The sequence below is a fragment of the Bos javanicus genome, chromosome 2, assembly GCF_032452875.1.
Source record: "Bos javanicus breed banteng chromosome 2, ARS-OSU_banteng_1.0, whole genome shotgun sequence".
In the NCBI taxonomy this organism is placed as follows: domain Eukaryota; kingdom Metazoa; phylum Chordata; class Mammalia; order Artiodactyla; family Bovidae; genus Bos; species Bos javanicus.
The window spans coordinates 20,990,983-21,003,106 of record NC_083869.1 but is presented as its reverse complement, the minus strand read 5'-3'; the positions used below and the strand labels follow the sequence as shown (position 1 = coordinate 21,003,106).

General features: G+C 34.7%; 1 protein-coding gene across 9 annotated transcripts in view; it reads right to left on the bottom strand.

The window, feature by feature from the left end:
- LNPK (lunapark, ER junction formation factor) overlaps nucleotides 1-12,124 on the bottom strand; it is a 99,444-nt gene that overhangs the window by 69,232 nt on the left and 18,088 nt on the right. For 7 of the 9 annotated variants that reach the window (XR_009739926.1, XM_061434744.1, XM_061434760.1 and 4 more), the window contains one exon: nucleotides 2,461-2,519. Coding sequence is in view for 7 of the 9 variants with exons in the window: in XM_061434744.1 (XP_061290728.1) it covers nucleotides 2,461-2,519 (59 nt within the window). In the remaining 2 variants the exon portion in view is untranslated. Of the gene's footprint in view, nucleotides 1-2,460; nucleotides 2,524-3,347; nucleotides 3,366-12,124 lie in introns of those variants that run through there. The other 2 variants (XM_061434785.1, XM_061434794.1) reach the window with 2 other exon arrangements.

The following is a 12,124-nucleotide window of genomic DNA, read 5'->3' as shown; positions in this document are numbered from 1 at the left end:
AATATAATAATAATTGCGGTCAATTGTTCATAACATAGGTCTACCAATGAAAAGAAAAATTTTAGGAGGTAGGTGGGGGGATAACATTTCACTTAATTGAGATTCAAAATTAGTATCCCCTACCAACAAAAATGATTGCAAAAGTCAATCTGTTAGTTTATCTGTAATGAGATTTCAAACATTTTATTTTTGAAAATTTTTTCACACAGACAGGTGCTGCTAAATATTTAAATCAATCGATAACCACATGATTTTAATTGAGCATATTCACTGTGTGAAGGGCATTTATAAAATTCTTTAGATTCTTCTCTTGATATTTGTCTTTATTATGTCACTGCAAATTAATCACTTTCAGTTAAATGGATTTTGAAATACGGAAATTTCCTTTGTACTTGCATGAGGTGTGAAAAACACTGCTGGAACTGCAGTTTGAGCTCATATAATATAGCTGCTACAAATCTGTGTGGGAATGGAGATCTTCTTAACTTTTCATAGCACTTTTTAAAAAATTACTTTTTGTCATTAAATTGTTATTTGCTTTCTAAATCACTTTTATAGCACTATAGGTTTCACATATGAGGACTGTTTCACCTTGTAATCTTAGGCTGAGTTCATTAAGAACCATTATCAAGTCTGCAAGACCTAATTTCCAAAGCCCAGTTCATTCACAGTGATTAAAGGCAGTTTGCCTCAGAAACATTTCGATCCTGGTCGAGCTCAAAATATCATAATAAAACTTTACTACTATTACTAATCCATCCAACTGCTTCTATTTCTTTTATTTATTTGACTGTGTCAGGTCTTAGTTGTGGCACGCAGGATCTTCACTGCATCATGCAGGACCCTTTTTTGCGGCACACAGACTCCCTAGTTGTGGCTTGCAGGCTTCGTAGTTGCAGTGCATGGGCTTAATTGCTCCGTGGCAAATGGGATCTTGGTTTCCCAACTAGGGATTGAACCTGCACCCCTTGCATTACAAGGCAGATTCTTAACCACTGGGCTACCAGGGAAGTCCCCCCACTTCTATTTCTGATGAAAGATCATATAACTGATGATGATTAAGTCTGTGAGAGCACATGAAGTTCCCCACTGACTATATGAGTTCAATAACCCATGACAGGTTCAAATATGCTCTGCAAGTATTGATACCTGCTGTTGAGTAACAGAGTAAATAACCACGGAATTTAAACACCTCACAGTTTCATGAGCTTTGTAAATTAACCCACTAAGCCTTTTTCTGCTTCACACATATTTTTACCACAACAGTTGTAAATGAATCTCAGCAGAGTCCATTTCAGGTTGTATTAAATTAGTGCTTTTTCAACTTCTTTAAAAAAATTCTCTCCCAGCATGTTCTACACAGACTGTTTACAGAGGCTAATTCTTGCTGTATCAGTAACATCTGTCAACTCATCAAGAACCAATGACAGGGAATTTCCTAGCAGTCCAGTGGTTAGGACTCAGCACTTTCACTGCAATGGTCCAGGTTCAATCTCTGATCAGGGAACTGATCCCACAAGCCAAATAGTGTGGCCAAAAAAGAAAAAAAAGAGCCAACTGACAATCACTTGAAATCATCTGTCCTGTTTTTAAATGTTGCTATGTTTAGGAACATATTGGAATTATGGACATAATGTTATATAACATATTCATCCATATGAATATATGAACATAATGGAACTATGTTGCTTCCAGTGTTCTTAACTCTTCAACCAATTGTTCTTGCTAAAAAGGCTACTAGCCAAGTAAGGATTTTCCCTAAATACGTGTTTTTCATCTGCTGCAATTACATAATTTAATTAACTCACAACTGGTAAATAGCTATCTTTACTTCAGAAATAAGCCACTGAGAAACTTACTTTGAAGTTCCATTTTCACTTTTTATTTTTATGAAGAAATTCTTCTATGATGAGATATCCCATTTTAAATGTTCTAATTTTTCTAACATTGCTTTTCTGTGTGTTGGGAATATCATGATGAATAGTTAACATGGTAGTCAATATATATGTGTATTCTTTTAGTATAATTATACCGTCAATGCATAAAAAGTACAATGCTTTGTGTTTTGGTAATAATACATTCCACACTACTGTGAGACTGAAAGGAATAGACGCAACTAATAGAATAAATCAAAAGATGTTTAACTATATTTTACTCCCTAATAACATAAATTTTCTAAAAAGATAACCAATATAATTTCTCTTCACCTAAAGAAATGACTTATTTTGTGTATTGAGTAAAAAAAATTCTAAATGGACAAGACAGAAATAATACAACTGAAAAATAGAACCAGTTTTATCATTCATAAACTTTCTTATGCTTTAAAGTGAACAACTTCTCAATATTTACCACTGTCATTTCAGTATACCATTTCATAACCTGTCATTCAATTACAAACCAATGCACCATATAAGATGGGTTTTTTAAATGTATTTATAAAAACTTCAAAATTAAACTTACTATTTCTTTCTGTTCTCTTGGAAAAGAAGAAAATAAGCACTGTTCTTATGCTCCAGATGCTATAGAAGAAGCAAAAATCGGAAACAAAAACCATAATTAGGAGACATGGATTAGAAGCCACATTAAATGAAAACAAATACACATTTCTAATTACAGTCAGAGACGTTTCCCTTTGTATTTTGAAAATAAAAAAGCACTCCTTTCAGAAGCCACCAGAAATCTACCTGTGCTTTCAAAGGAGGAATTCTCAATCTAAAATTCATGGACCTCCTGATGGTCCCTCCAAATTGTGAAACTGCCTTTGTGCACCTAAGTGCATTTCTCTGGAGGGACCGTTGCCCTTATCATTCTCAAACGGATCTATGAATCCTCCAAAAGATTACGAACAAATTATAAAATTCCTTCTTACTAGGTAAACATGAACTCTAAAACTTTATCTATTTCTATACATTAGGAAAAACACATTTTACAAATCCAGAGCATTATACAAATGTAAGTTGATACTCCTTCCCTGTTATTAAATATTAGAGGGAACTTTACCAAATAAGCTATCTTGAGAAAAAACAAAATATTACAATCAAATAAATAATTGACAAGTAAATTCAGCTAAACATCTCCTTTCATAAATTTTGTGAGTAATTCTTTAGGCTTTACATTAGTAAGACATCAAATGATATTAAGAGAATTAAAAGAAAATCGAAGAATGATCCTCATCACAGACTTGCCCAGGTCATCTCTTAAATTCAATGTAAATAAACCAAATTCCTTTCTCCATAGAACATATCAGAATAAGTATACAAACATTATCATTTTATAAAAGAAATACATTGTATCTATATGTAAATTCAAATAATAAGTATGAAAACTAGTTCTTCACTCTGAAATACATCATTGCTATTCCTGGAATCAGCCTTCAAGGTCACCACCAGTGAACTCCGTCTCCTGGTATTCACAACTCTGAACTTTGTGTAGCCCTCTCTCACCAGTGTTGGTCTGTGTGACCAATAGCATACGACAGAAGTGATAGTATGTCACTTCAAGATTAGGTTATAAAAATACACAGTTTCCATCTCAGGCCTCTTCAGCTTGCTATCTTTCTCTCTTGGATTACTCACTCTGAGAGAAGCCAGCTGCTATGACATGAAGACCTTCAGGGAACTCTACAGAAAAGCCCATTTCATGAGAACAGAGGTCTCTGGCAAACAGCCAGGAAGGAGCTGAGTCCTGCCAACAACTACATGTGTGAGCTCAGAAGTAAATTCTCTAGCCTTAGTTAAGCCTTGAGATGATGATTGTAGCCCCAGCCAATAGCTTAACTGCAATTTTTATATGAAAAAAGACCCTGGGCCAGAACCATCCAGCTAATAAGCTGCTCTCACATTCTGCCCCTCAAGAACTGAAAGAGAAAATAAACATTTGTTAAGCTACAAAGTTCTGGGGCAATTTGTTACATAGCAACAGATAACTAGTACATGTTTTTTGTATTATGACAATTTATTTTTATGATATGAAAACACCAAAATAACCAGCAGCAGATTCCTACATAGTACTTGGACAACTACCCTAGTACTAAAAAAAAAAGACACTGGCCTTCTTTATCCAGGGAAGGGAGATGAAAAAAAAGGTTAAACATACAACTCACAACCCTCAAAGATTCTACAAGAGTAGAAAAGTCCCATAATATTTCCCCACTGCAAATCCACTGAAACAGCAGCAAACTGAGAGATGATTTGGGGGTGGGGAAAAAAAAAAGTACAGAGGAAGAAAACAGGACACAGGAGAAGGAACTGCAGAGATAAAGACTAAAACTCTGTAGGAAATCTATTAATTTTCTTAAATGGTAGATATCTGTAAAAGTATATGTAATTTTCAAAGTGTAAAAGTTGTAAGAATGAAAATACAGTCCCTTACTTCATAATAAAACTTACTAATACCCCTTTGTGGACAACAAATTCTTCTTTTGGTTTTTATCAGAACAACTGGTAGAGAAAAGGAGCTGTCAAACAATACACATTTCTAACTGTCAAGTCTTCAAGACTTAAAAAGACAGACTATAATACAGTTAGCTATTTTTTAAAGAGAAGTTAAATGAAATTCTTTTAAATAGCTAATTCTTTAAAATAAAATTTAGGAAAAGAACTAAAGTACTTCTGGAATATGTGTTCTAGTTATCCCAATAAAGATGTTGCACTCCCAATAATTAAACATAACTTATGACAATACAATAACTTGTTTGTCAAGATATTAAGGATATTTCTACTGACTCCTATACTTTGAGAATAGTGGCATAGTCTCCATTTGCCCCTTCTCGGAAATCATCCAAACAGAAGGGAAACAAAAACACAAATTCATTTTCTGATAAAATTAAGATAAGCTAAAACTCATCTCTCAAAATATGTGAATGGGCTCCCCAAAACAATAGAGATCATGCTGGGGCTCAAAAGAATAAAAGCAGAGAAGGAAAACTGCTTATCTCACTAAAAGACAGGAAGATAAACTTCTCAAAGTGTAAAGGTTAGAACTCATGTTTATTACAGTGAGAACAAGATACACATGCTACAGGCAGAAATTCCCCAGTTTGGTTCCAACAGTGAAACAGAAAAATCAGGGCTTAAAGAGAAATCACTCATAAATGCCCTATTTACAAAGAATATTCTGTTTCTATGGCAGCATGGCAGAGAAGTTTTGAATTATGAAAAATTTTATACACAGTTGCCTAACCTTATTAGCCAGAGACAAATAAAAGCTGAACAAACTACCATACTAAACCCTGGATCATATGGAAAATTATAGATAGCCTAAAATGTAGGAAGACTTGCCTCTATACTCTCACATAAACCTCTTACAAATAACTGGACGAAAGTAAAGTAAACATACCACCTACCTATAGATTTTGTTTGTAAGTTATAAAAACCAAAATCAAAATAGAAAATTATGTTTCAAAACTTAGACCAACATCTTTCATTTAAATGAATGTAAATGAACTAAGCTCACCAGAGCAAAAGAAAAAGACTTTCAGACTAGATCATAAAATAAAAACCAACCCTATAATGTAAACTGACACCTAAAACTAAGTTTTTTGAAGGTTGAAAATTAAACAATGGACAAAAAATATAGTAGGCAAATACACACAAAATAAGGTTTGATCATAATATGACACAAAATTAAATTCAAGACTACCCCCCCAATCAAACAAAGCTTCAAACTAGAAAAAGGTTATTTTATAGCATTAAAAAGGATGAAGTTTCTTTCCAACAAATACAGCTGAAGCAACTGAGCATCCACAGGCAAAGAAAGAAAGCAACAGACAGGATCTCAATGGAACCTCACATCTTATATTTAAAAACAGGCTCAAAATGGATTATGAACTTAAATGTAAAATGTTAGAAGGAAAAAAGCAGAGCAAATAAAGAAGAAATTTTTCAAGACCTACAGCTACAGGGCAGTTTTTTGTTTTTAACTTTTTATCTTGCATTGAGATATAGCCATTAACAGTATTGTGATACATTCAGGTGAACTGCGAAGGGACTCCACCATACACATACACATATCCACTCTCCCCAAATCCACCCTTACCATCCAGGCTGCCACATAAAACTGAGCAGAGTTCCATGTGCTATACAGTGGGTCCTTGTTGGTTATCCATTTTAAACACAGCAATGTGTACATGTCCATCCCAAACTCCCGAGGTATCCCTTCCCCCGTCCTTCCCCCTGTCAAACATAAGCTCGTTCCCTAAGTCTGAGTCTGTTACAGAGGGGTTCTTGATAACGAATGCACAATCCATAAAAGGAAAATTGTAAATAATAAATTTGGCTCTGTGAAAAACCATTTATAAGGATGAAAAGACAAACTACAGACTGGGAAAAAATATTTTAAAACCATATATCCAACAAAAAACTTCTATCTAAAATACATAAAGAACTTTCAAAACTCAACAGCAAAAAGACTAATAATTCAATTAGAAAATCAGACAGCAAACATGAATAGAAATTTCACTGAGAAGATGATACAAATCGAAAATAAACTCATGAAAATATGTTCAACATCACAGCCATCAGGGAAATGTAAGTTAAAACCACAGTGATCTATCAATCCACACCTATCAGAATGATCAAATTAGAAAACAGTAAACGCTGGCAAGGATGCAGAGAAACTAGACCACTTAAACATAACAGTGGGAGTGTAAAAAGGTACCTCTACTCTGAAAAAAAAAAAAAAAGCCTGTGGCTCAGATGGAAAAGAATCTGCCTGCAGTGCAGGAAACCCAGATTCAGTCCCTGGGTTGGGAAGATCCCCTGGAGAAGGGAATGGCAATTCACTTCAGTATCCTTGCCTGAAGAATTCCATGGACAGAGGAACCTGGCAGGCTACAGTCTATGGAGTCTCAGAGAGTCGGACACAACTGAGCGACTGAATACACACACACTCTGAAAAAAAGTTCAGCAATTTCTTATAAAAGTAAACATGTATTTACATGTGGCTCTGACATTACACTCAGGTATATACACCAGAGAAATGAAAACTTACATTCAGACAAAAACCTGTACACATATATTCATGGAAGTCTCATTTGTGAGAGCCAAAAACTGGAAAACATCCAAATGTCCTTCAACAAGAATATGACTAACAAACTGTGCTACATTAATGCCATGAAATACTACTCAGCAATAAAAAGGAATTATTGTCATACTTAACATTTTGAATGGATCACAAGAATATAACATTTTGGATAGATCTCAAGAATATGCGGAGTTTAAAAAGCCAATTCCAAAAGGTTATATAGTATGTGATCCGATTTTATAATATTCTTGAAATAAAATTATAGAGATGGAAAACAGATTGGGGTGGCAGGGGTTAGGAATGGGGCAGGTGGAAGAGAGCTGTTATGACTATAAAGGGGAAGCAAAAAGGAACTCTGCACAATTCTGGATCTAAATTGTGGGATAGTTATATGAAGCTACACATATGATAAAACTAAACAAATATAAAATACATACACACAAATGAGCATATGCAAAACTAGTGAAATCTGAATAGGCTCTATGAATTGAACCAATAACGATATCCAGCTGTGTTATTTAACTATAGTCATGCAAGATGTAACCACTGGAGAAGCTAGGTGAAGGAGAAATAGGACATGCTTGTATATCTGTTTTTTCCAATTTTCTATGAATCTGTGGTTATTTCAAAGTAAAAAGTATTTTTTAAAGGATGTGCTTTCAGTTTAGGAATATCTACTCATCAAATAGAAAAGTATCAACACTCATATAAAGGAAAACTAAAGGAAATATAGCAAGAAGTAAAAGTACATTGTTACTAGGATACAGAAGACCTATATAACACAGCAAGGTCATTTTCACTGATACTATCAAACTCTGTGTATGTGGGAAAAAAACACTATCTTCAGGTATTCATGAAACACAGCAAGTAACCAAACAGCATGCCACCAAAAAGTCTCAATAAGATCAAAGAAGTAGAAATATTATTAAACAACATTCTCTGAAAGAAATACATTAAAACTAGAAATAGGGTCTTGGTTCAAAATGGCAGAGTAGAAGCATGTGTGCTCATCTCCTCCTGCAAAAGCACCAAAACAGCAACTAACTGTTGAACAACCATCGACAGGAGGACACTGGAACTCACCAAAAAAACAGATACCCCACGTCCAAAGACGAAGAAGCCACAGCAAGACAGTGGGAGTGGAGCAGCACCATCAATGAAACCAAACCCCACACCCACTGGGTGGGTGACCCACGGACTGGGGAACTGTAATACCAAAGAAGCTTTCCCACTGTTGTGAAGGTTCTGAACCCCATGTTAGGCTGCACAGCCTGGGGATCTGACAAAGGGACTGGGAATCCCCAAGAAATCTGGCCTTGAAGGCCAGTGGGATTTGATTATAGGACTTCTATTGGACTGGGAGAAAGAGAGACTCCAGTCTTGAAAAGCACAAACAAAATTCTGCATGTACCAAGACCCAGAGGAAAGGAGCAGAAATCCCACAGGAGACTGAACTACCTGCTCGTGCTGAAGGGTCTCCTGTGGAGGCCTGGGTCGGCAGGAACTTACCGCAGGGACACTGGCAGCAGCAGGCCAGGAAGGTCCTTCTTGGCATAAGTTCTCTAGACACCAGGGCTGGGTCGCCTCAGGCCAAACAACTAGCAGGGAGGGAGTGCAACCCCACTCATCAGTAGATAATTTAATTAAAGCTTTACTGAGCAAGGTCCTGCCCACCAGAGCAAGACCCAGTTTTTCCCATTGCCAGTCCCTCCCATCAGGAAGCTAACATAAGCCTCTTAGCCTCATCCATCAGAGGGCAGAAGGAAGAAGCACAGTTCCACAGCAGCTAAAACAAAAACCAATTATAGAAAACTAACCATGATGAAAAAGCAGAAAGTTATCTCCTAGATGAAAGGACAAAACCCCAGAAAAACAATTAAATGAAGTAGAGATAGGCAACCTTCCAGAAAAAGAATTCAGAATAATGACAGTGAAAATGATCCAGGAGCTTGGGAAAACAATGGAGAAGATGCAATAAATGTTTACCAAAGACCTACAAGAACTAAAGAGCAAACAAACAAAGATGAATAGTATATTGAAGAGAAGTGAAGTCGCTCAGTCGTGTCTGACTCTTTGCAATCCCATGGACTGTAGCCTGCCAGGCTTCTCCATCCATGGGATTTTCCAGGCAAGAATACTGGAGTGGGTTGCAAGGAATCAATAGCAGAATAACTGAAGCAGAAGAACAGATAAATGACCTGGAGGACAGAATGGTGGAAATTACTGTTGCAGAACACAATATAGAAAAAAGAATGAAAAGAAATGAAGACAGCCTAAGAGATCTCTGAAAGTGAAAGTCACTCAGCTGTGTCCAATTCTTTGTGACTCCATGTCCATGGAATTCTCTAGGCCAAAATACTGGAGTGGGTAGCCTTTGCCTTCTTCCAGGGGATCTTCCCAACCCAGGGATCGAACCCAGCTCTCCCACATTGCAGGCAGATTCTTTACCAGCTGAGCAACCAGTGAAGTCCTAGGGGACAACATTAAACACATCAACATTCACATTATAGGGATCCCAGAAAGAGAAGAAAGAAAGGACCTGAGAAAATATTCGAAGAGATAATAGCTGAAAACTTCCCTAACATGTGAAAGGAAATAGTCAACCAAGTTCAGGAAGCAGAGTTCAGGCAGGATAAACCCAAGGAGGAACACATTAAGGCATACAGTAAACAAACTGACAAAAGTTAAAGACAAAGATAAAATATTAAAAGCAACAAGGGGGAAATGACAAATAACATAAAAGGGAACTCCTATCAGGCTATCAGCTGATTTCTCAACAGAAACAAGCCAGAAGGGAATGGCACAACATATGTAAAGCAATGAAAGGGAAGAACCTACAACCAAGAATACTCTACCCAGCAAGAGTCTCCTTTAGATTTGATGGAGAAATCAAAAGCTTTCCAGACAAGCAAAAGTTATGAGAATTCAGCACCACCAAACCAGCTTCACAACAAATGCTAAAGGAACTTCTCTAGGCAGGAAACGCAAGAGAAGCAAAAGACCTACAGAAAATAAATCCAAAACAATTAAGAAAATGGTAACAGGATCATACAGATCAATAATTACCTTAATTGTAAATGGATTATATGTATCAACAGAAAGACACAGATTGGCTGGGTGGATGAAAACATGTGCATGTATGCACTTTCACTTACATCACTCTGCTTGATCTTCCAAATTGTATGTAATTATTTTATACTGTTAGATTAATCATGTTCCCATTATGGCTTGCAACTATGACTATCTTTTATTTTTCAACTATTGATTGTGAAAACTGATAAATATATTTTATTATTGTAAAAAAAAAAACTGCCAATAATAACTAAGCCAAAAAACCAAACATACAAATACACCCTGCCATCTAGAAATAACCCTTAAATTATAAAAACTTATAAAAAAATGCAATGATGTCTTAAAATAACCAAAGTAAATACACATCACCACATATTAAGTCCTGTGGGATAAAACTAAAACAGTCAGAAAATACCATGGCCTCAAATATATGCACCATGTATTGTGTTAAGAAATAAGAATGAAAATAAATATATTAAAGCATTAATTTTGAGTAACAAGAATAAAGTAAACCTAAGCATGAAAAAATAATTAATAAAAAGAAGTCATTTTTTTAATCTGGTTCTTTGGAATAAAACAGCTAATAAAAACAATTCAATCAAAAAAGAATTACAAATATACAAAATAAGAAACAATAAGGAAGCAGCAATCATAGCTACAAGGAAGATTTTAAAAATCAATTAGAGACAGTGATTACTACTATTACAACACTGCAAATATATTTTAAAACTGCAGAATGATTAACAAAAGTAACCTTGGAAGAGAGAGAAAGCCTAAAAAATTAACTACCATTGAATTTTAAAAGTTGTTAAGAGCTAGCTGCTATTAAAAAACACAAAGCCCAAAAGATTTCAAATGGAATACTACTAAACCTGTAAAGGACAAATACTGCCAGTACTATTTAAACTGTTACAGACCATTTAAAAAGAAAGAAAAGCTTTCTAATTTTTTACAAAATGACTGCAACTAAGAAAGTAGAAATTTTCCTAGAAATCAACATTTTAGCATTTGAATTCAATATTTAATATGATCTATCATATAAAGAGGTGTAAGATGAAAAATTATCTGGCTATCTCCATAGATGATGAAATAGCATTTAACAAAATTCAATAATCTTTCTTAAAAAAAGCTAAACAAAATACAGAAAGCTAGAAAATTCCTTAACATAAAATATATGTCTCAAACCAAAAGTCAGAATAATGCCCAATGGGGAAATTAGAAGCATTCCCAAAGAACAAGTCAAGGATGACAACTATCTTCTCTGTAAGTTAACACTGTCCTGCAAGTATTAGCCAACACAATTACGAAAGAGGGGGGAATATTCTGAAAAGAGTCAAAAAATCTAAAAGGAGGTGGTAAAATTATTGCTATTTACAAATAATAAGATTGCATACTTGTAAACTCTCAAAGAATCAACTAAAATATTTATTAGAAACTGTTCACCTGAAACTATCACAATATTGTTAGTAGGCTACACCCTAATACAAAATAAAAAGGGTCAAAAAGTAAAATTTTAAAAAGAAACAATAAGACAATTATTATGGTTGAATACAAAACTAGTACAGAAAATCAGTTAAGTTCATATACACAATCAGTTCTAAGATAGTAATACTAAGACATACTAAAATCCCTTAACTCATATTCATTAAATTATTTCTGTTGTTCCTTTCTGAATGAATCTGATGTTATTTGAAAAGTAAGTCAGAATGAATTTCTGTTGAATATTATCAGTGACTTGCACTGTAAATTTATAAAGGTGCTCTAACATGAAAAATTGGAGTTTCAATAAAACAGAACTACACCTTAGATTCAGTAAACATTTTAAATCCTTCATAGTAAGTGTTTTTACTGTACTGAATTTAAAAATGATAAACATTAAAATGCAGCAGAATGTCTAAAACTCAAACAACATAAACCTTCCTCATTTTTACTGAAGGATTAACATTCCATAAATCTCTGATGATTTTTTAGCAATAATCATATACAAAGGAGTTTTTACTTATTTGGTCCTTTTTGCCAAATTTAAGTG